Source organism: Aphelocoma coerulescens, chromosome 4 (genome assembly GCF_041296385.1).
Source record: "Aphelocoma coerulescens isolate FSJ_1873_10779 chromosome 4, UR_Acoe_1.0, whole genome shotgun sequence".
In the NCBI taxonomy this organism is placed as follows: domain Eukaryota; kingdom Metazoa; phylum Chordata; class Aves; order Passeriformes; family Corvidae; genus Aphelocoma; species Aphelocoma coerulescens.
This window is the reverse complement of record NC_091017.1, coordinates 55244267-55268793: the sequence shown is the minus strand read 5'-3', so window position 1 is coordinate 55268793 and position 24527 is coordinate 55244267. Positions and strand designations below refer to the sequence as shown.

Below are 24527 nucleotides of genomic sequence, written 5' to 3'. Positions count from 1 at the left end.
TTTGTCTGGTTAATCCTGTAATTGGCCTGAGCAAGAATTATGTCAGTAAAAACCGAGTACACCTGAGTATTGCATCCTCTGAAAAGTCCTTCTGAATACAAACCTAACTGGGTTCTGCTGGAAATTTAAGTGGAGCTGCTATGGCAAAGCAGCCTTACAATAGAAATAAAATGGAGAACATTTGTCTCTTCTTAGATACTCTTAGATAAGTGATAAACAATGTGATTTCTGTGCTGTCCAGTGTGGCATTTGCTGGGAACAGTCTGACTCGCCCATGAAGCCACACTTTTGTAGCCCTTCACAAATATATAGGCATAGAGTACAGTTGCACAAAGCATTTAAAATGAAGCAGAATGACCATTAGATTGGAATGCAAGGCCTTAATCTCAGGTTTGCTAGCTTTCTCATTGTTCTTCCAAATAAACTAGTGTTTCCCCAGAAAGACTATTTCCATTTAACTTCAATTTCCTGTTAATTTAAATTAAGGGCAATGGTATTGGATCCTGTAATTGTTAACTAGAAAAGAAAATGTCTAGACTTTGCTGGTCTCAGTTATGTTCTTAAAGCCTAGCAAGCTGTCTGTCCTTAGTTAGCTGTAAACTGGTATAATTTTTATTTGGTCGCACCCCTATTATCTGATAGGAGATGCCAGGATCTTTTCTAATAACTTTGAAAGCCAGTAATCGTGACTGCCATGACTGCAGGTAAAAAAACCCAAACAAACAACACCAAAACCACTCCCTCCTCCAAATTATTTCATCCTCTCTTTCTCGTCATCAGTAGAGTAGTATCTTGTGCCCCCAGCACACAAGGTTTTAGGGGAAGAGTTCAGCTTTGGTATTTTAACACTCTTTGTGGGCACTGGCTGAATATCTTTGTACAGATGTATTGTTTTAAAGGTGAAGTTTCAAAAGTATCCTCCATAATGTACTTGTAGGCAATATACACTTTCCAGGTGCATGATTCTGCAGCCTCGGCTGGCAGCCAGCCAGAATTGCTTGCAAATGTGAAATTATCTGCCTTTTTTTTTTTTTTAATAAGGAAAGGAAGAAGAGATAAAGTTATTAAATGCTAGCAGAAATAAAAATACCATAACCTTCATCAATGAACTGAATGGCAAAACGAATTGGACAGTTTCCTGGTTGCTAGAAACACTATTATTTGCAAATATTTTCATTTAACTTGAGAACGTATACCGTAAGATTTTTTTGCATTAAATTTGTCAAGTGGTTCTGGTTAAAGGAAAACAGTTTAGATAAAAGTTGTTTCAAGACAAAAAAAAATCAATACCAGCTACACCACCTCCTTTCACTCAGCACAATAGTACTGATTTGGATACAATTTTAAAAACAGAGCAGACATTTTTGAACTTTATTAAAAATGTTACTCAGTTATTTAATTACATGCATACTATTTGTAAACTAAAAAAAAAATTTAAACTGTGTTTATATATAAAATACATATTTTACCTTATGTGCCACAGTTGTTTTTAAACAGAAGATCTGTATGACACTGTATCCTTTTCTGACAGGGCCTCAGCTGCAGTGCTGCATAATTTTGGACATTACACTTAAATGAAAACTGGGGATGCTTGAGCAAGTTGATAAGAAAAACCTAGCATATGTTGCTGAGGAGGAAGCACTGAAGGAATGTGGATGCATGTTTTTGGGAAGAAGAGTCTGAGACATGTCTGTTCCCAGTGAAATCCCCCCTTGGGATTTCTACTAGTCTTGTTTCCTTTAGTTCACTATGTAGTATCAAGTACATGGCCCTGTCCCATCAAAACATAAAATACTATATTTCAGTTTATGTAACTTCTTTGATGCAGTTAATGGCAACTATTATTTATTATTGGTTGCATATCTTTTCCACATCAAAATATTTCCTGTTTGTTCTCCAGTTAAATATTTTGCAATGTCACGGAATATGCCAAAATAATGAGCATTAAATGAGAAAAAGCCCTAAGTTCCAAGGTGATAGTTTGTAATTTTTAACCAGTGCAAAACACTGAATTGAATTGCCTTTGATGAGCAGTTTCCAGTCCAAATAGCTGCTGCACAGGTATCATTAAAGACATTGCTCTAAGTAGAGACATATGTGGGTCCAGAGAAGGCTTTCCCTGCATGGTATAATTGTCAGCGGTTTTGGAGGTATTGGATTTGACCATCCTAAGCAGCTTAATTTCTCATTTTCTGAAACAAGTGCAACATCAGCAGTGTCAGGTCAGATTTTTTTGCTACTTGCAAGAGCAATTCTTGGTCTTTTTCCCTCACTAGTTTTGAAGTGATTTTTGAGTTCTGGAGAGGTATCAAGTCAGAACTTGAATGAAATCACTAACTTTTACCCTGTAGTCTGATAGAAACTACAAGGTGCTCATGGCTTTTGATTAATTTCGGCTCAGCATTTCTTAAACTAGCAGAAGCCTGGAAGTAAATGTTCCTCTGTCATCTGGTTACTTACATTAAGGTGATTAAAAATGGGACTCCCTTTTCTGTCCTTGAAATTGGCACATATTCAAAATGCAAAATTTTAGGGAGGCAGATATTCTAGGTGTTTTATTTCCTTGCTCTTAATGGTTTTCATTAATGACTACTAATATTAGTACTCTTTAGGGATTTTTTTCATACTGATTTAGAAACAAATATATTTGTGTGTGTCTTCTAGAAGTTTCAAATATATTTGTCTAGTTTTTTTACTTAGATCCATTTTTACTCTTTATTTTTCCAGGCAGATGTAACAGTTTTATTTTTTTATTAAAAATACCAGGGAGATAATATGTTAAGTTACATATTTTGTAGGGTTGTTTAAATTTTCATAGTTGCCTGATGTATTTACGTTGAACCTTTGACAGACACTTCCCTTTCAGTTCCGATTTATAACAAAATCTTGTGCCGCTGTGCAGTTTAGAATAAATGAGGGATGTTGCAGGGAAGTAAATTTAGCTACAGGACTGTGAAGATGGCTTAAATTAATTCTTATTAACTTCTGCAGGTATTAGTCACCATTTATTGGCTAGGGAAAGCAGCAAACAGCTGCACGTCGTATAGTGGATCAACCCTGAACCTGAAGGAGTTTGAAGGCTTCCTGGCACAAATGAGAAAGGTATCTTTTTGTTATGTTTTGGGAATGGAAATTTACTTCAAATTATTACTCCAATAAATTAACTGTTTCTTGCTAAATATGAGAGAAGAGGGCTGGAGTGCAAATTACTTAATGAATCTCCACCTACATCAAAAATGTTTCTCATTCTACCAAACTGTGAAAACACCTTTGGCAACCAGCTTGGTGGTGGTATCAGTGATACAGCAAGTGATGTCAAATAGGGCTTTAGAATTGTCAGGTGGCTCTGTCATCTTAATTTCCATGTGTTTTGGTTTGAACTATTTTCATTTATGACACCAAGTTTCAGCTAGAAGAGCTGAGACTCAAAAGTAAGGTGGCAGGACTCACAAGAGCATAGTTTTTTAACTATGTTAAAAAACCTTTTGTTCTTTAAAACATTCAGTCTCATGGGCAGCTTTTTTTCTTTTGTGTTGCAACACAAAGCACCAAACCAAAGGATCTAAATAAAGCTGAAGTGGAGGAGAAGGAGATTATGTTTCACCAAGGGCATAGTTACGATAAATCTGTTTTTGCCAAGTTCTGAATTCTGGCTGAAATCATATTGGGTGGTTTATGATGAGCTGATCTCTGTTGGAAAGGAAAAGCTGTGATTGCTGTACGGTGGTTTGGGGACTTTTGGTTGAGCATTCCAGCATGCCCTGGACCTTGACATCAGACACTTAACCTCATGGTTAATGCTAATGGTTAGCGTTGATAGCCAAACCTGCCTTTCTTTGGGATGGAAGGGGGAAGGGGCAAGGAGCAGGTGTGTAAGGAGGTGGCAGCACCATGTACTGGCACTGTGTGTGTTGCACATACTGTTCAAGAAAGGCTGTGCAGATAGATTCTGCAGTCCACAAAGAGCTTCGTGTCTGCTATTCCCTCTCCACCTCAGGAAACGTCCATATCACCACAGGCAGTAGGGTCTGGGGGCCCTGGGAGACTCTCTGACTTAATTCTCCTTGACCTCTGTGCTGCTGCACCTGTGCCAGCTGCAGCTCTTCCTTCTGGGATCTCACAGGGCCAGCACTGCTGGAGAGGAAGAAATGCTTGTCTGACTGATAGCAGTTCCTACACCCTGGTGTGACCAGAGAACCTTAACTAGATGGGTAAAATTCCTGTTTGTGAGCCCAGTTCCTGTGAGCAAGTAGGTGAAAATGGAGAGGAAAAGAGAACATCCTGCTTCTCTGGAGAAGTTTATTTTAGTCTTCATTTTTATGACCTGTGCTTATCACTCGGGACTTTGGCACTCATGAGTGATATGACTGAGCCTAAGCAATAAAAAGATGAAGTTAGTACTTGAGTTGTTTAAGATGTGGGGAAGGAGCAGTTCACACTCCAAAGAGTCTGGAAGGTGAAACAAACCCAAAACAAGGGAGGTAGCAGAGAAAAATTACCAAAGTGCAGCTTGTCACAATGTTAATGTTGCATGGTATCATGATTTATTTTTTAATGTTTAATCTCACACCATGAGGCTCCTCTTTTTCCAGATGATATTTACCCATGAAACTAATCATCAGAGCATTTTGGAGGTCCTATCTTGAACCCTTTTGTGGGATGAAATAGGCTAGGGGCAAAAGGAAGCGTTCCAGGGAGCTGGTGGTCATGAAGGGCCTGGCTGGGCATTGCAGAGTGCTGCAAATTAAGGACAAAAGCAAGGCTGGTACTTGATTTGTTGGAAATGTTGAAGCTGGGAGAAGACTAGACGTCTCATAAAAGCTGAAAGCTATATATGCCTTTAATGCATAAACAGAGCACTTTGCAGTCCTGAAAAGTCTTACTTAGGGTGATGCTGTTGTGAGGGCTGCTGGCGACTTCTTTTATCACCTCCCTACTCTTGCAGCCCTGCGGTATTTCCCACTGACAATTGTGGGCTCATATGTTACTGCATTTGAAGAGGATTTGGTTGTAAAATATAACATGTTAATCATGCTGTGCAATGCTCTGATGTTCTTTATAGCTGAGCTTGAGTGATGAAAAGACACTTTATCACATTCTCTATTGGCATTTTTTCCACAGAATTTAATAACTAAATTGACCATAAATTCAGTCTGGTTTAGTTTTTCTGTTGTAGATCCTCTCTATCCTCCTCTTTTAATAAGCAAATCAAAAGACAGCTCTGATGTAAGTTGTCTTGGACTCATCTTTTTTGACTTCTCTTGCTGAAGGGGATATTAGTTTTTAATTTTACTCATACTACTCTGTTTTTAATTTCATTAACTATTTGAGTACTCACTCTTCTTTACTTTTAAACTAGAAATTCTCAGTGACAAAATATACATGGCTTTTTGATTATATGCAGTGGGTGGAGCTTCCTGGACAAATGCATCTTGTATTTGGCAATCACGCTTTAACTGCTGCTCAGTGACATACTGTGTTTTTAATTAGATAATATGAAAGACTGATGTGCTGTTGTGTGTTATCGGTCCCCCAGATAACCACATTCCCACTGATAGCATTTGGGAGATGACGTTTGTTCAAGGCAGGACAAGCACCCGTCTGTGTGACGGCATTGTGTTGCGAGAGTGTCTTTGCCAAGGGGAAGGCTGTAAAGAACATGTTTACAGAAGTCTGGGATCCTGTCCTGGTGCCTGCCTCCTAATTCCTAGTGAGCAGCATGCAAAATTAACATAAACAGGCCATTGAAAGTAGGTTCTGCAGAACTCATTAGTTCACAATTGGACTGTTTTCAAACTCTGGGAGATGGTGAATGCAGGATGGGGCTTTTTGCCCAGTTTAAGTCCCTCTAGCTGCTGAGCAGTTCTGTGTCATTCAAATACAGTAATTTAGGAAAATGGAAGTGTGCCTAAAGATTGAGAATAGCTGATTGGTATGAAAGGATGAGCGGATTTAGGGAATTTAGATTTTTTTAAAGATTTTTGGATCGTGTCACAAACGGGATTTTGATAGGATTTGTAGATTTGTTCTTGGCTGTGTATAATTCATGCAGATTTCAGGGAGACAGATTTTTGTTGTCTATTGTTTCTATCAGTATTTTAGCTCACTAAGCAGAACTGGGGAAGGAAATTACATTGGATTCATTACAACTTTTTTAGGTGCATTTTATCTGGTTTTAGAAAATATTTTCACTTCTATTTACAGCGAGGTTACTTAATGGCATTATCACAGTTTAGCTTGGCCTTAGGTGACCCTTGCCGCTGCCCTTAATGTGGTATTTTGGCAGATTAGTAGTGAGTGGCACTAATTAGGCCCTCTTCCTGAAAAGTTTGCAGGGCATTTGCTCTGATGTCTCAGTCTCACTTCAAGCCTCCCTCTTTTTCAGCAGGGGAATGTTGGGGTATTACTGTAGAGCTCTCCACTCTCCATCACTTTCCTGGCAAACATGCTTTTTTGTGGAGGTGGCCCGCCGTAGCATACTGTGATATTCCTGATTGATCTTCTCATTGGCAATACTAGTGACGGGTAAAACCTTAGCAGTCAGGGACAGTGGGAGCTCTGCTCAATATAGCCATTGTGCTTCAGCTGGTGGTAAGCAGGGGGTGCTTCTTAATTAGGAATTAATATTCAAATGCTTCTGGGAAAAAAAATCACATTCCAGCCTCTTTGGGTCACAAAATGTCAGTCTGATAATGGCACCCACATCTCTGACTTGACTTACTGTCGAGGGAGAAAAAAACAGATTTATCTCTGAACAAACTTAGTTATTTTTGTTATTTCTCAGTCTGTGTGATTGTAATTAATGTTAAGACACTCTCTAAAACAAGGGATTTATTATAATGCAAGGGTGAGGATGGCTTCTATTGACCTTTCCCTCTGCTGGAGTTTCAGTGTTTTAGTATGTGCTGCTTGCACTGGAAAGAATTTATAATCACAGGGCTGTCAAAGACAACCATTGTTCTCCCTGCTCTGAACATGTGGGTCAGCTACAAGTGCTTTCATATCCCCCAGAGCCAGGAGCTGGCAAAGAGTAAAGAGCACAACTGAATTCTTCTGAGGCATCGGGAAAAGCATTTTGCATATTTTTCATTGCTGCTTGCTTGAGAAAGACATCCCTCTTTCATAACAAGAATTTCTCTTCAAGGTAGACGGAGGCTGGGGCACACTGCTTTATTATTTTGCCGAGCTGAAGCAGCAACAACAAATGCTGTCTGCTGGAGTCCTGGCCAGATACAATAGATGGGCAAGGAGAGTGGGGGGATCTTTTGGAAAGCAGAAAACTTAAACCTGATGCAGGCACAATGTTAAAGTTATAGTGCCTTTGGCTGTGCTATGGACTGTGGACGAAAAGTCAAGTTTCAGGTTACTTTCACTTTTGATCAGTTTATTAACTAGTCTATTGGAACTTTTTCTCAGTTCATTGTACTAATCTAATGAGAGTGGTTTCTTCTTAAACAGCATAAAATTTTGGTTTATTGCAATCTTGCACTTTGTTTTGAAGGGAGGAAGGGGCAAAAACTAAGGAAACCTTTTTTTTGGGGAGGAGATTTTTAGTATTTGGGAAGATGCTTTGCTCTCTGATGTGCAGTGCATCTCACGAGTATGTCAGTGCCTTCTTTATAAAAGTGATTCCTGCTGTATTTCCATGTAGGAAACAGAGGATATTGATAGCCCCAAGCGCAGCATTCGTGACAGTGGCTATATAGACTGCTGGGACTCCGAGCGCAGCGATTCCCTCTCCCCGCCTCGCCACGGCAGAGATGATTCCTTTGACAGTCTGGACTCCTTTGGCTCCCGCTCGCAGCAGACACCGTCTCCAGATGTAGTGCTCAGAGGGAGCAGTGATGGTAAGTACCAGTCACAGTGCGGCACATGCGTAACATTGTGACATAGAAGTAATGGTTCTGTAATAAATGTGCCATTCAGGAGCTGGACACAGCCTCTGAATAGGGCTAATCCAGTGGGAGAACTCTGTGAATGCTGATCTGTGCTCCCAAGGTGTAGATGACTTTGCCAACAACCTACCTGAAGCTTGCCTCAAGATAGTGTAGTGTTGGGAACTGAGTTACATCATTGCAGTGTAATTTTATGATGGGAAGAGTGCTTTTCTGGGTTTTGGTGTAAGAGGATGTTTTGCAGACTCATTTTAACTTACAAACTAAGCTGAAGCAAGAAATAAAATTGCAGGAACAGAGCGTAGTGAATTGTAGTGAATTGTAGTGAATTGTAGTGAATAAAATGTTTGCTTAATTAAATGCAGGGCAGATAAATGACATAGAAATATCTTGAGAATGTCTGATACTTGACAGAGTTTTGAAGTCTGATGTCCAGCACTTTACCAAATGTCATATTTGTTTTTATGGCAATTAGAAAACTGGGTATATTAGTATTTTCCAGTATCAGAGCTTTGTACACATTTGTGAGAGGACATGCAGCTCTAGGCATACAGAAGGGGTGCTGCTTCTCTGCATTTCTTTTCTGATTTCAAGAGGTTTTCAGAGGTTTGTAAACACAGCATGATGGATGAAGAAGAGTTTGCTAGGGATAGGTGTGGAGCATGCACTTAGGTTGCCTGTCATGAGCAGCATTCTGGTTTAGGACGAAAGGTTGTATGACTGAGGCTCTCTCTGCCCAGTTACGTTCCTGATGAACAGATGAGTAAGTCAAACTTCATCATCAGATGAAGTTATGTTGCACACATGAATCACTTCTCCTTGGTAATGTTGTTTATTTAATTTAAAAAGGAAATGCAGGAAGACTTTTTGGTAGGAACCAGATGTTCATACTGCTTTTGGCAGTGTGAAAGAAACTGGTGCTAATCATAACCGGACACATGAGAGATTTCCTGAGTTGATGGGGAACTCCTTAGAACTGGAAAGCTGGCAGGGAGAGCTGGTATCACAGCAGAATTATGAAAGAGCTCTGGGAAAATCAGAGCTAAGATCTGCTCTGCTGCTCTGAGTGGCCTGTGGTGTTTAGGCTGTTGCTGGTTGACCATCCAGAAACAGCTATTGGGGCTGATTCCCTGAAACAGCCTCATGACCCCTCAGACTCTGAGCAGAGCACAGGCTCCACATTATAAAATGTTTTTCTGCCTTCTCAAATGAGACAAGCATGGTGTTGGCAAATAGGAGCACCTCACATGTCCTAATCTAAAAGTGTTGCTCTGTCCTGGGTGCTCAAGGCATGTCCAGTGTCCCTGCTTACCTGGAACTGGTAGGCAGCCAGTTGCATATGTCCTGTAGCTGCTTCCTGTCAACTTCTGCTGTATTATCAGATTTTAGAAAGGTTTTGTGATTGTTTGCCACAGATTGTTTGCTGAGACATACTATCTTGTCTCATTCCTGAGTCTGTAACAGATACAAAATAAGATGAAAGCACACAAAGCTTGTTCTTAAAAATTAGTCTTCCACCAGGGTGCGTGCAAATGCTGTGTGCACATGTATGACTTGTCCAGCCAACACTTTCTAGTGTGTCCTATTTTCCCTGCTTACTATTGCCATAACTTCCCAGCTGTCTCTTCCAACAGTTGCAGGTGAGGTGTAACTTGGCTGACCTCTTTTATGTTGAACCTCTTCCTGTGGTCCCAGCAGGCCAGTGTTTTACTCAGCTGTGAGTAGTTTTTGATAGAAATAGTATATATTGGACTCGATGATCTTAGAGGTCTTTTCCAATCTAAACGAATCTATGATTCTATATGCAAAGTTGGATGGAGGAAAACATTTTGCTTTCATTACTTCTTTCTCCATTCAAATAGGAGCTTTGTAAACCAAATAATATTATTGTGAACTAAAACTATGATTCCTTCCACTCCTAGGAGGGAAAAAAAAAAGAATGGACGCTATTTAAGTGATCCTAAGGTGATTAGTTTAGGTGGAAGCAGTAAGTAATACTACCTTCACAAATGCTATCTATGATTAGTCTCACTGTTGAGGAACTGCTCTGGTGTTCCATGTAGAGCCTGTCCCTTAGCAAAAATCAAACAAAACCAATGATAGAGTCGAGCAGTTATTTAAAACACAGTAAAATTGCAGACTGAGCTGCCTTTAGAGTTGCCAGTGAATAGAATCCTCTGCTTGCCCAGCAGCTGGGCATAGATCCTTTTAAGAAGGATCTGTGGATGTCTGTAGTGTATAATTGCTTGTTACTAGTTGTGGAAACTGTCTGCTGCTGCTTCTACTTGGAAATGCAGAACAACAAACTTAAGGTTATAAATGTAGAGCACAGCTGCATCTTCCATTCGGTACTTTGGCTTCAAGTACTTCTTTTTCAAATTTGAGCTGAAAATAATTTCATGAGTAAAATCTGAATAATTAAAGAAGCTGTTTTCCTTTGAAGTACTCAGCTTGAGGATGCTGGTAGGCACATCAGTAATGAGGGAGAGGAATGTGTTCCAATTCCTCTGCTGCTGTGGTTATCTATTCCAGCATTTCTCTCTGCCAGTTCAAGACTGGTTTTCATGTGTTACAAAAATAGAGCAAACTCAAAAGCAAACAGAATAGCAAATAACAGTAAGGGATCTTTTTCTTATCTTTTAGTTACTCTGTGCCCTTCCCTGTATAATGACACTACAGTTCTTCAAACCCCAGCTATCCTCAGACACCTGTGATTCTGTGATCATATATCCACTTTTTGTTTAGACATAGACTCAGAGTACCAATTGTGATGCTAGTTGTCATAAGTTCTTAACAAAAACTGTCCAAGCAAAAGACTTCTGACAAAAAAGTGAATTGTGATTTTTGTCTAAGATTGATTTCCATTGTGTCATGTCTTTTCTTACTATTCCTTTTCACTCTTCTTTGTCTCTCTCCAAGCAAATCATGAATAACTCAATCTACTGCAAAAGCTCTTTGCAAATAACATTCCTAGCATATTTAAACCGTTTTTTCTTCCCCCACTTTGAATTATACACAAGCTACTTGTGATTTTTATGACTTCGTTGTTTTCAGTTGTTCAGGACGTAGCACAGTGAATTAGCTATTAATTTACTAGTGTGTTGAATTGACACAACTCGGGTGGCTTCCCTTCACCCCAAAAAGGGGAACAGCTAATTGCATATGCAAGTGCTGCCAAGGGGCCAAGGACCAGAGACGTTCAACTGTCCAAAGCTGGAAGAACACACAAATGTTGATGGGACAAATGACTGAACACACTCCATTTCACTCTTCAAACCAGGGCCCATGATGCGGTTACACTGCTGGGAGAAAACTGTTTGCAGAACTTCTTTATGAAATTATTTTAAAAGCCTCATGATGGTGCAGGGAATCTCGTGAATGTCTATGAAGTGGCTTCCAAAATGGCTATGAGAGCAGTTCCACACTGCAAGTGCTCTTTAGGGTGTTTGTCCTACAATTTGGGAGTTTCAAGTCAGAAACTTGCCTAAGTTTCAGTGTTTTAAATGGGTTGTAAATACTAGGAAGCTTAGTTCATTTGAATGAAATCAAGTAATCACCCAGCTCTGTTAACCTCTTATCTTATTCTCTCCAACTCTCAATTTTTCTCTCCCACTTTATTTCTTCATTGTACTGATCTAACCTCTAAATCCTGAGATCACTGCCCTCTCTCCTTGCACCTTTCCACCAGGGGATCAAGTCTCTGTTTATTTTGCAGTGTGTTAGACTGATTGACTAGGTAACCAATGAGACTGGAGAGAGACCATTGAGCCTTCTGGTTCATAGCAGCTGATGCTGTTCTCAGGTCTTGACTGATGCTGTCTATGTTCAAATTGCCATGTTAATGTGTGTGTGTGTGTGTGTGTGTGGAAACATCCACATATTCCTGCTATTCTGTAGCTGTACAACATGGAACCCTTTTTGCTTTTGCTTGAGCTAGGCACATACAAGTCTAGATTCAAGAGTGTGAATCACATCAGGCATGCCCTTTTGTGCAACTAGGAGTTATCTGGGCTTTAGGCAGGTAAACTTCTATCCTATGTGATTGACAAGTCTGGCTTGGTTTGAGCGTAAGGTTTTTTGATGTGACCTGTGGCTGAAGATGAGTTTTTCAGGGGATGATGGAAAAAAGTTTACTGTGTGTGTAGATGTTATGGCTACTACCTTCAGTGACAGATTTTAAAATACAAATGCAGGTAAAAGTGGATAAATGTAATTTTTTGGTGGTGTCTTCTCTGATTTATAATTTTAAAAAATGTAACTGCATGAAAGTGAAAATAAAAAGGATTTTTTTTTCTCCTTCCTCACTAGGGAGAGGAAGTGACTCAGAAACTGACCTGCCACACAGAAAGATGCCAGATGTGAAAAAAGATGATATGTTGGCAAGGCGGACCTCACACGGTGAACCTAAATCAGCTGTGCCTTTTAACCAGTACCTCCCAAACAAGAGTAATCAGACTTTCTATGTACCTGCTCCACTTCGGAAAAAGAAAGCTGAACGAGAGGAGTACCGAAAGAGCTGGAGCACAGCGACTTCACCACTAGGAGACAGACCTTTCAGGTAAGACTGGCCTGTCCACCTACTCTTTCCTCAGTGATGATACTTTAACACTTGCCCAATTTTCATTCTTTTCACAAGGTGTATGATACTGTAATGAATCTCTTGCTGGTATGGTACTGACAAGTAGTTTTTAGCAATTGGTGAAGCTAGTAGAAAAGCAACAAGTGGAAAATCATTGTCGTGATGTCATTATTTACCATACAATGCAATGTATAGCTTGTGTTTGACAAGATGTTGGTTAATGTAAGTAACATGGATGTTGACTCAAACCCCAAGGCTGGAAAAAACTGTTCTGGACAATCTGTTTCAGTTCTCAAGACAATTATGGACAAACGATACTTGAAAGTAATGTTTGATATATTCAATCAAAATAGATAATATTTTTGCTGTGTTTTTTGTAAAATCAATTTGTTTGTATGTTGTATTTTATACACCAGTATGGTTTGTATAGCTGTGACTCTGTGTTTCTGTATGTTGGTTTTGTCAACTAATACTTCACTTTTGATTTGGACTAAGAACTTCCACTAAAGAGCATAATTAACTTCCCTGATTATTCATCAGAATTCATCCTTTGGCATCATGATGTCAGCAAAATGTGCTTATAAGTGTGTATGTTTTAGGCACAGCCTACATTAAACTACCTTGTATAATTCAATAGCAAACCCCACCCTGAAACCATAGAAGAAGAACTGAATGAAGCGTCAGGACTGTGTGAAAAGGAGAAAGTGGCCTCCATGGCTCCTGAAGCAAGCTCCCTTAAAAATCAATTAGGTTTGAATCAAAGTGAAAAAAACTCCATAGACCAGTCTCCTTCATGTAGTGCAAAAGAAACATCGGCACCCAAGGGGAAAGATGAAGAAGAGATCAGAAAGTTAAGAAGACTGGAACAAGCTGGTATTAAGGTCATGTCAGCAGCCCAGCGCTATGGCAGGTTAGCCCAACGGTGTGGGAGATCGTGCACGCTTCACAGTTTTAGGATTGGCTGAAGTGTGGGCTTCCTTGATGCACTGTGATTTCACATCTCCTAACAAAAATCCAGTCTGCTAAGCACTCACAATTGCTAGTGAAGGTCTTGGTCTGAAAAAGCTTGTGATGTGGCAGCTGTGGTTTGCAGAGTTGTGTGATGCTAACTGCAATTGTGTTGAGAAATTGTATTGTCATATAGCATAATGTAAACAGGCTCCAGGAAAACTACTACACAGACTATTTGTCACCTTCCACTTAATGCTTTCTTGTATTAAATTCTTTTTTTTAATTAAAATTAAAATATAGAGAAATCTACATTAAAAATGCCTAGACTAGGTTTCAGGAATTACTTGTTGCTGGTGGGATGGTTTAGTTTACTGAACCAAACTTTTAGGTGGTTGATATTTTTAGCCATGTTAATAAATGATACATTTATTTTTATTGGCAGGAACTATAAAAGCACAGTGCTTGTTAACACATGTACCAGTTAAAGTATGGAGGCATAGTTCAGCAGACATAATTTGACTGACTTTAGAATGGAATATAGGTAGTTATTTGCTTATTACCTGTGCTACTTATTTTGGGATGTTGTTCAATTTGGATATTAAAGGAGGGATGTGTGAACAAATGTATGGTTCTTTCCTTGAACAATCTGTTGTCCTGACAGGGCTTAGGGAGAATAAATAACAAGTAATTTTTCTTCCTTGCTCTCAGTGGAAGCAACTTGTGGAATTTAGCAGCTGGACGAAGGAGGAGGTTATAGTTTTCTGTCCCAGCTAAGGGTCAAAGAGCAGAAGTTTGTAACCCAAGCTTCACTGTAGTGAAGTAGGAGCCTGCTTCTGGGGATTGTAGGAAGACACAGCAGAAAAGGCACTGGGGGCAGCAGTCTGTAAGGAAAATTCTTTGTATGTGAAAGTGGAAGAATAGTGGGTGAGGAGAAGGGAAGAATTCAGTAGTTGCACTTTAGGATACAGTGGAGTGTTTAATCATATTTCTTAATGTCTTGTTATTCTTCTCTGTTTTTTGAACATCTCCATTTTATCTCTCTTCTTGGTATCAAGTTCAATTTTCCATGCACTGATGGCACTCAGCAATTCTCAGTCCCTCTTATTTCTGCATTCTGTTTTTTTTTTTTCACCCCTCTTATTCTTTCATCTTTCTCTGATACCAGCCTCTCTTTTTTTTTTTCACCTGAGGTTGTCAGTTGTATTTTAGTTTCTTTGAGTTGTTTACAGGCTGTTTCCTCTCAACTTATTGACCTCTGGAGGACACCCACTGTGACTTTTGAGTTCTGCAAGGCATCTAATTGTTGCTAAACCTTTAACTCAGTAGGGGACCTTTCTGAGTCCTGAACAGGAAGGATTTGAACTTGTATGCAAATGTATTTTTTGCTTGGAGTCTAAGTGCTCATCTCCATTGCTGTAGCATGTTCTAGGAACCTTCAGTTCCTAATCTTCAGTTAGCTGAATTAGATGCTATATAAATGCATGCCAAAAAGCAATTCCCCTTCCCAAAAGAGTGTATTGTCTGTCTTGCGTGTTGTGTTACTGATATGTGATCCTCCTTGCTTGCTTTTTGCCTGCATATGTCTCTTATTTACTGTATTGTATATGAAAGGTAAGGGTCACATTCATGGAGACACCCTAAAAAGAGGATAATTGTGTTGAAAGAGTTGATGGAGAGGAGAATTTAAGATAGAAATGGGAGCAAGTGTTTATTATATGTTTGTTGCAAAAGGAATATGGATTCTTTCCTTGACAGAGCATAGTCATCCAAAACCCTTCCATTGTCCTGAAATGCAATATAAGGGTCCACAAGCCTGTATGAGACCTTGCTTCGGAGAGTTCAAATGCTTGCAGTCACTTTGGAAGCACTTACTGTACCAGCATAGACCCATTTACTGTTTCTGCAACAGCTGGGGCTGGGTGTGCAAGAGAAATTTGCAGCTAAATCTACTATTTAGAGTCTTTGCTATCTATACCGTGGTAAACTGGCCTAAAAAACCACTTTTGAGACCATCATAAACTGTTTCAGGAGAACCCAAAATGTCAGCTAATGTAAATGAATGGAAAATATTCTCAACCTAGAAGCTGATTACTGAAGTCTAGTTACATACTAAAAGCTGTAAATTTCTCATTGCAATGACTCACAGTTGTACTTGTGTGTATTATAACTCAGTATTTCTTTGTTGCCAAAAACACTGCTCTCAGAAATGCTGCATTTGAGGCTCTCAAGCTTCAATAGCATTGGTGGACATGAGACTGAAAAATCCAGTAGTTTTCACTGAATAATCACTTGGTGAGCCAGCTGTTTCTGAAGCTGTTGTGAACACAAATGTTCATGAGGAAGAGGGACAGCAGCTCCCATTTGGAGTGCTATTGGCCAGTGTTGTTCTGTTGCCTTAAATGAAATCTTGATCCTTCAGAGAGATCTAAGGAAAAACTTGACTTCAGCTAATTTGAGACCATACTCTCCACATCACTAACAGGGGATCCTGTGTTTTGCAGCATAAGAAGGCAAAGGCAGACAGTTTCGTAAGTCTTTTGAGCCTGAGACAGGCTGGTCTGTCAGGGATGGTTTATGGCTTCCCCATAAGTTTCTCCAGAAACTTTGTGGAGTGGTATTTTGAAAGGGCAGCTGAGAACATAAAATAAGTGGTGTCTTGCAGGGATTTAAAATGTTTTAAATGCTTTTAAAAAGCAGCTAATTATAGGACTCCTTATATTTAAAATAGTAGAGAAACTTGGAGAAACCCCATAGCTATTCAGATTTCCTTTCTTAATGGCAGTCTGTTTAATCCTTTGTGATCCCCTCTATTTCGCTTTGTATGGCAAGGTGTGCTACATGAAAGAGCAAATGCCTACAAAAGTACTGCATGGAACAGTCCTTGCTGCCCAACTTCCTAAAATATCAATGCATACAATTAGGTTTTTAAATGGGAGAGTTGCCTAGCTCCTGCCATCTGTCTTTTCAGTTTGCCTAAGAGTATTGACCCTTACAAGTTAAAAGCAGCTTAATCTTTATGGGTACCAGCTGTCAAGTGTCTTTATTGTCGTAATCTTCAGTAAGAGCAAGGCTGTGTTGATAGCAGTTGTGTTTCTGATGAAGGCAAGTGGCAATGTTTTCCAGCTTGCCAGTATCACTGGTGTACTGGTGCTATCATCGTAGCTACTCTATGTCAGCACTAGAGAGCTTACTCTGTGGGTAAGCTCTCTAGTAAGGCATAGAGAGCTTACTCTGTGGGAAAGGAAAGGTTAATTAGGAAAGGAATCAATCATAGATGTATGTGAGAAGAAAGAAGTTAAGAACACTAGGGTAGACGGCCTCAGTGATTACTCAGATGGCATTGTTTTGAATAGAGCTATTAAGAAAAATGCCAAATATCTGATATTTCAGGACTCGGCAACATTTGCCAGGGATTAGGTATTTGCATCACATTTCTTCCTTTGTTTGAAGTGTTCAAGAAGTACTATATTCACTGCCTCACATGTGCTGAAATTTTTTCTTGCTGGTTCTTCCAGCTATAGCTAAAATAAGTAAAGGTCCAACATGCTGATTTTTTTATGTAAAGTCCTTGTGGATTTGCTACTTGTATATGGTAAGTTTTATTTCTAGCTAGGCTTTGTGCAATCTAACAGCAACTCGGAGCATTTTTGATTAACTGTGCTTGTTTTTCGCCCTGGAGATGAGTGCTGCACTGCCCTCTCCTCTCCTGGTGCATCAAGAGCTTTATTTAATTTTGCTCTGTGTCAGTAAAACGCCAGTACATGAAGACAACAGAAGAACCCCAGACATCATCCTTCGCAAGGACAATCCCTTCATGACACATTATCAAGGAAAGGATTCTGGTTCAGAAGATGAAGCAGCCAGCAGAGTTCCTGACTTAGAAAAGGATGACTTTGCCACCCGGAGAGCCAGAATGAATCAACCCAAACATATAGTTCCATTTAACTCCTTTTTAGTTGGACCCTATACAAATAAAGAAAAGGGTAAACTGGAAGATGTTAAAAAGCCATTGCAGATGGAAAAAAAGGAACATGCAAGGTGTGCATTCGTGGTCTTATTCTTTCAATTATAATGCTTAATTTCACCATGGCATATTGCTGTATAGGCCTAAAACTGTCTTGGCTACAAAAAAAACTTACAGGTTAAAGTACATGCAAATGTTTTATCATAAAGTGAACCAAACTAATTTTTTGTTAGAGTATGAGGAGAGATTTTAATTGGCTATGGGTGTAAATAAGATAAAGGCAGGACACTTTTGTTATCTAAGCTCATGAGACAGCTTATGAGCGTGAGTAATGGAGAATAAACTTAGAAAATATGTTTTGCATCTCAGCCCTTTTTCTGATCGCTTTCAGTGCACGTTTTTGGGTGCATTTCTTTCATCTCATGCTCTTTTAATACCATGCATAAAACACGGACCAGATGAGTCTTTAGTTAAGGCACTGCATATATATGCCTGCTATGCTGCACTGAATTATGTTGCACGTGGTCCTAATATGCCTTATGCAGCATTGCTTTGGAAATGGATCATGGGTTACAAGGCTTCAGCCTAGAAAATCTCCTCTTTCTTCAGTTCAGTGATACAGACCTTTAAGAAGCTGCTGAACCTGCTAGGTAGAGGTCTTTTTCAGGAAACAAATATTTTTATTCGGGCAAACGGATGTGATTCTAGATAAAACCACTTTATACACATTACGGGGAACCTTGACTGTAACAAATTACATGTTCAGAAAAATTCTTTTAATATTTAGGAGCTCTTTTCAATAATATCAAATGTGTCATTCGGTTGCTGGCAATTTGATTATGTTAACATTTTCTAATGACTACTTTGGCAGGACATCTGAGGAGCACATAACCAAATTTTAATGGTCCAATGCTATTGACATGACTCTATGATCAAAGAAATTCTGTAGTATGTTTGAGAGCAAACTTGAATTCACTGTGTGACTAATATGCAAATGAGATATTTGTGACTATTTAAGAGAAATATTATTGCAGAAATGCTTAATACAGTAATAGCATAAAGATTTTTCTTACTTGAGCTGGGAATAGAAGTTCATGTGAGGAAGTGGTCTCAGTAGTGCATGAGGAGGGTAGCATATCTGAGAGGTTTGAACTTCAAATTATTCATTCCATGTTTACTTCCTAAAATTAATGTGAAACTAATATTATAAATTCAGTTTTATCTTCTTGAGCTCTGAACCTCTTCTTTTGACACTGATTTATAATTGCTTCCCCAAAATATCTTTCCTTGCTGAACTTGAATGTGCATTAAATTAGAAGAAGACGGGTGCACATGACATCAGTAAGGCAAATAGTTACAAGCAAAGAGAACCCACTTCTGCAAAATGAGAAGACTGAGTCAGAGGAGGAACAACAGGTGAAAGAGCCTGATAATGAGAGAGATGATTTGGCGAAACAGAAATCTCAAAGCATCCTTCCTCAGCTACAAGATGATGTGGTTTTTGTCAATGCCTCTATAACAAAAGCAGATCTGGAGACCTGGAAAAGACTGAAACTTTCAGGGGAGCCCAGGTATGGTTTCTGCTTGTGGGCAGGATTGGCACCCTGGGAAGCATGTTTAGCTTGCCACAATCTGCTTGTGTGCTTATGATTTTAAACTTGAAGAATGCCTTGTCGACAACCAGTCCTTACCTATTTCAGTTTTCAGGAGGAATCCAAAAATCTCTACAGTGATGCTGTCTATCATGAAATGAAAGTGTGTCCATCATTTAGAGCACTATAGTAGTTTCACGGTCACTTTTCTTGTGGACGCTCTTGATACAATATCAGAAAAGTCCCTCTTGTCGTGTGGCTGAATTTGCTTTGAAGCTGCTTGAAGCTGAACAGCGCAGAGTTCCAAGTGGTACTGCTAATACAGTAGCAACTACGTTGCTCCTTACCAAGCTGTCTTCAGGACTTGGGGTGTTTTATACCTTGGGAGTATTACCTGAGGATCAGCATCTTTGCATTAATGTCTCTATACTATTTTGAGACCTGAGCTGATACATCAGCATAGCAGTGTACTCCAGTGCTGTGTAAATACACCAGCACTGTTTCTCACTGCAGCAGGGCTTTCAGAAGCCTCACTGTATAGTGTTTGTATGCTCTTGTTGTTAACAAAACCTCTACAGAGGGATCCAGTATAAAGCAGTTATTTTAATCTGTTTCCCTATGGAGATGGACTATAACATAGGCAGGTGATTTGTGGCTCCAGTAGGAAAGGATAACAACTCCTAGCCTTCCTGTTTAGCTGCATGCCGTTTTGCAATTAAAGATGGCTGTCTGTTCTGGCATTCTTCTAACAATGTGGTTATTGTATGTAATTTTAGCTCTAATAAATCAAAATTCAATCATTCTTTCATCCTAAAGATAGGAGTAGTCTCTCCATTACTTCTGAGGTGACTTATTAAAATCAGGATTCATTCTGCTTGGTTTCGGGTACGTGAATTGCCCTTGCTAGTGCTCCCATGCCACTGTAACTCCCTCATGCCAAAGTGAGTTCTAGTTCCATACAGTTACGTATAGTGCGTGGCCTGGGCTTATGTGAGCAGATAAGGAAACTGTGGCTTTGTTAGGGTGAACAACTGAATTTGGAACAGGCCATATGCTACATTCCTTGACCTCAGGAAGTGCTTCCAAGGATGTGCTCCAGACTTTTCCCCACAGATCTGCAGTATGTTTGGATTTTATATGTCATTTGGGAGTCAGTATGCCACAGCTGTTTATACCTATGTCCTTGACTTTTAAAATAAAACCCCTTCAAAACCTTAGGAGCATTTAATTTATTTTATTCTGAGGGTCTCATGTTGGGGACATTCTTTTATTCCTCATTATGACCAGTGAAGAAGATTTCAAATGTTCCAGCAACACTCTGCCACCAACTGATACCACGGTAAAAGCAGCAGCCCAGGATGATTTTGCTGTCCGCAAAACCAGAGCAAACAAAAAGGCTGGTAGCCCCAAGCAGAAGTTTGTGCATTTTGGGCCAGTAACTGAGATTGATCAACAGAAATGGGACAAGCTCGTTACTGGCAGAGCTTCATCCAAGAGCAGAACAGAAGAGGAAAGCAAGAAAGACAGTGTGGAGAGTCACTCTGATGTTGAAAGCTCTCCTCCAACCACTGTTGTCAGTCTTGGGTTTGCTGAACACAGCGGTGAAGTATCTGAGCCAGAAAATGAGTCCAGGTATTTGGTGTGGCTTAGGAAGTGCTACTAAGCTGTAAATGAGGCCTGTTCTTGCCAGATGCTGATCTGCATGGGAGTGCACTGCAGCATAAACCTAAGAGCTGTTTATGCGCACAGCCTTGTTCAGAAGACATCTGATGTCTTCACAGTATCTTAACATGTTTAGGATTGCGCAAAACGCTGCAAACAGGCCTTCTGAACACTTGCTCAAAATTTCTGACGGGCAGTGAAGTCAGTGGTATCTCGGAGGGTGAGCTATCGTTCATGATCCTTCTGCTGCTTGAATTCCAGCAGCTTCGCTCTGCCTGCTTTCAGCACATCAGGAATTTGTCATTCAGCTTGCTGGCCTTACTGATCTTCAAAAAATGCTTTTTTCAAACCTAATGGATTTACCTTCTTTTTGAAGATGGTGTATTGCTGCTCTGTGTTTCTGGCATTTGTCTGGAGAAGAATTATCTGGGTCATTAACACATTAACAGATCTTTTCTTTGGCATTTCTTTAATCACTAATCTTACTGCAGTCTGTGGCTGCAGTAAGAATATGTAATGAATACTTTTAGAAAGCAATTCATTCAGCTACGTTTGTGTGTTTATAAAACATTGGTAAACTGAGTTAGACAACTCCTTTTCTTGCCTTTCATTTGACCTGAGAATGTTTTGTCTGTCTCATCCATCCTCTCATTCTCATCACTAGTGAGGGTGGAGTCAAGTCAGGTACAGATGACTCTTGCAAGAGAATTCCATCACCTGTACCAGCTTCTGATGTCATCTCTGAGAAACAAACCCCATGGAGTTTGGGCAATCAGCAAGAAAGCACCAAGGAAGAATGTGACAGGAATTTACCAGATATTGAAAGAGATGATATGTTGGTTAGAAGAATGGGAACTTTCCCGAGGCGTACCACTAGCTCCATTCCCACACATTGTCCTCCCCTGTCAGTAGCTCCTCATCTGCTGCAGCAGCAGCAAGAGGAGGCTGTAGCTCGTGAGAAGGATTTGAAGACTCAGCAGGAAGGAGAAAGGTCAGAGAACAGAAGCAGATCCCTCTGATTCTGGTTTGTGTGTGGTGTTAGCTTGGATCAGTCAGCAGTGTTGTCCCATTCTTCACATGGGCTTTAAAGATGTGTTTTACTCATTCATCATGGCATGTGTTCTGTTTTGTAAAATTACTTACAAGAATGTATCCTATGAACATAAAACAGCCTGTTTTCTTTCATAATATTTAAGTGCTTCAGTTGTTAATTACTGTTCAGCATGAAAATAGTCTTTCATCTTTTGGGGGTATTTCTTTTGCAAACCATGGTGCTTTGTCTAGATTTTTATGCCAGCTTCCAAGTGAATAATTTGTCGTGTAGATTTGTATGCAATTCCAAACTTCTAACGAATCACCTACATAAGTGTGGGGTTCAACAGATTTTCCTCTTACTCCCTGTGCTGTGGCTAAAGATGCCTAGTTTGCCTAGTTGTCCCTCACTCTGAACTTTGAGTAACAGACCTCACATTGCCTGAGTAGCCACTTGCTATACAAGCGAGCATTATCATGGAACAGTGTCACTTGTCTCTCTGAGCAGTACTGTCACACGAGAAGTGAAACAAGAACAGCTTGAAATCCCTCAGCTGCAGAGTGATGGAACAGAAAGCAGCATGAAATTTCCAGACCCACAAAGAGATGACATGTTAGCCAGAAGAACTGGAGCTTTTCTTAAACAACCTGGGCCCAGTGTTAAGCAGTTCCTTCCCATGCCATTTTCAAAGCAGCAGAATAAGCAGGGCACAGCTACCGAACTTGAGAAGAAAACCACGAGGTAAGAAAGTTTTTCTCTGTGCCTTTTAGCTAGCCCTGTGGGCTGTTTGTCAAGATCTCTTTATCAGGAAGATTTCTGGTGGCCCAGTAGTGGCTTTTTTCATGCTTGTTCTCGGTTCTGTGCTGATTCTTTCTGCTCAGTAGAAGGCAATAGAAGGTTTCTGTCCCTTTTAGTAGAGCCATGTAGAGACTCAGACCAGAGTTCTACCAGAGGCAAAATTCTAACAGTGTGTGGAAACAGATCTATGTAGCAATTACATTTGCATTACATTTGCAAAGGTTTCTGGTTGAATATGAGGTAATCATTACAAATGTTTCCAGCTAGAAATGGATATGCTAGATGTAGTAGGTTAGATGATTTTCTATGGCTTCATTAGCACCAGTGACTTCCTAACAGGAAATCTAGAGATCTCAAGATTCTTTCTGATAATGCTCAATGTCTTTCTAAGCGCCTTTGTTCAGATGTTTGAATCTGTGTGAGTGTTGAAGCCTTTGAAAAGAGTTATCATTTGGGGGTTGAGCCACATGCAAGCAAGAGTGGAAAGGTTCTTACTCATCAGCCTCTTCAGAGTACATGAGGAGAAGGATATGCATGCGCCTGTACAGACATGGATGCAAAACTACCTTACAGCTCTGCCAAGAGAAAACAAACCTGTCATCTACCATAGAATTCAACGGTGGCTTAGTGTTGAGAAGACCTTAAGTTGAATATCTTGGTTAAATTATGGATTTAATACTTTAATTTTCTGTGGTGTCTTGGACAGTTTATTTTCTGACTTAAAAGAATGGTACGAGCATTTGACTCTTAAAATGATGGGTTTTGCTCCTGACTCACTTAGCTTGTCCCCTGGCAGCTATTTGGGTTTGTAGGGGTTGTTTTTTATTAATTTATAGTTATGCTTTTCATTATGTATATGTGATTTTTGAAATGTTGCTTAATACATCCCTTTGCACTACTGCCTTTGGCTCACTCAGGCCTGAAAAATGTCCACAAGTCTACACTAACAGTTCTGGAAAACCTGCAACAGAACCACTGCAAGAACAGCAGCATGGGCAGGAGAAGGACAGTCTCCCACCTACAGGACAAGAGATTATTAGTACTGCCCAAGTGGGTGAAGATGGTCACAATGAAGTCCACCTTGGTCAAACATCTAAGCTTCCGGAGGTTCCTGAGGAAAACAAAATGGAAACATTTCCATCCAAGGATGAGCGTCTGCAAATGTGAGCTTTCTGGTGTGAATCACGCAGCTTGTAGAGCCCTGTGTGCACTCTTCAGAGTTCAGATTGTGCATTGCCTGGTGTGTTTTCAATCCAGACTAAAACACTGTATGTCAGTAATACACATTTTAGAAACAAAAAGAATAGCTGTGTAATGAATTTTATTTTGATTTTTAAAAAACATTTAATTGAAAGGTAAGTGAAAGGAATATCTGATTACAGTATACATGTTGAATTGCAAGAAAAGTTTATGAAGAGGAGAGGCTAAAATGGACTCTGCTCATTGAGAGATGTTTATTCTATTTCTCCCATGATTAGAAATGTTGTAGTATTGACTTTTGCACTTGATGCTCCTTTATGATAAATCCCAGATACAAATATGTGGTTTGCATAGCTCTAAACAAGACCATCATTTTAGTGGATGTCGCTGGTTTGTGTATTACCAGTAGCTTTTTTCAGCTATACTCCCCCACTCTGAGGAAAGAAAATCAAAACCAACTAACAAAAAAAAACAAAAAACAACAAACAACAACAAAAAACCCAAACACAAAAATAAGACTTCCAAAATGAAAAAGGGCATTCTGTGACTCACTTTCTGACTATGATATTTGTCTCTTTCATGCTTCAGTAATAGTGGTACTAAGCACTGCTGTGTAATGTAACTGTTTTGTCTCCATTCATTGCATGTATGGCACAATGTAAATGCTAAGACATTGTCTATTTTCAGTAACTATTTTCTGCACACATTTTAGATCTACCTCAGCAGATTTTTATAATGGGGGGCATAAGTATGTTTAAGTATGTTTGAGGAGGGATGGGTGCTGTTCTTATGTAGTTTGACCTCAGGATGATCAGGTAAGTCTTGTTTGATGAATACATAGTCCCTGAAGAGT

At 39.7% G+C, this 24527-nt stretch overlaps 1 protein-coding gene across 4 annotated transcripts in view; it reads left to right on the top strand.

Annotated features, from left to right (window-relative positions):
- The window catches only part of LIMCH1 (LIM and calponin homology domains 1), a 176566-nt gene that overhangs the window by 106046 nt on the left and 45993 nt on the right, over positions 1 to 24527 (top strand). Inside the window, exons 6-15 of one of the 4 annotated variants that reach the window (XM_069014212.1) lie at positions 2992 to 3102; positions 7652 to 7847; positions 12204 to 12453; positions 13112 to 13384; positions 17173 to 17463; positions 18706 to 18960; positions 20269 to 20613; positions 21308 to 21634; positions 22184 to 22417; positions 23392 to 23637. In XM_069014212.1, the coding sequence (XP_068870313.1) occupies positions 2992 to 3102; positions 7652 to 7847; positions 12204 to 12453; positions 13112 to 13384; positions 17173 to 17463; positions 18706 to 18960; positions 20269 to 20613; positions 21308 to 21634; positions 22184 to 22417; positions 23392 to 23637 (2528 nt within the window). The remainder of the gene's footprint in view (positions 1 to 2991; positions 3103 to 7651; positions 7848 to 12203; positions 12454 to 13111; positions 13385 to 17172; positions 17464 to 18705; positions 18961 to 20268; positions 20614 to 21307; positions 21635 to 22183; positions 22418 to 23391; positions 23638 to 24527) is intronic. The other 3 variants (XM_069014209.1, XM_069014211.1, XM_069014210.1) reach the window with 3 other exon arrangements.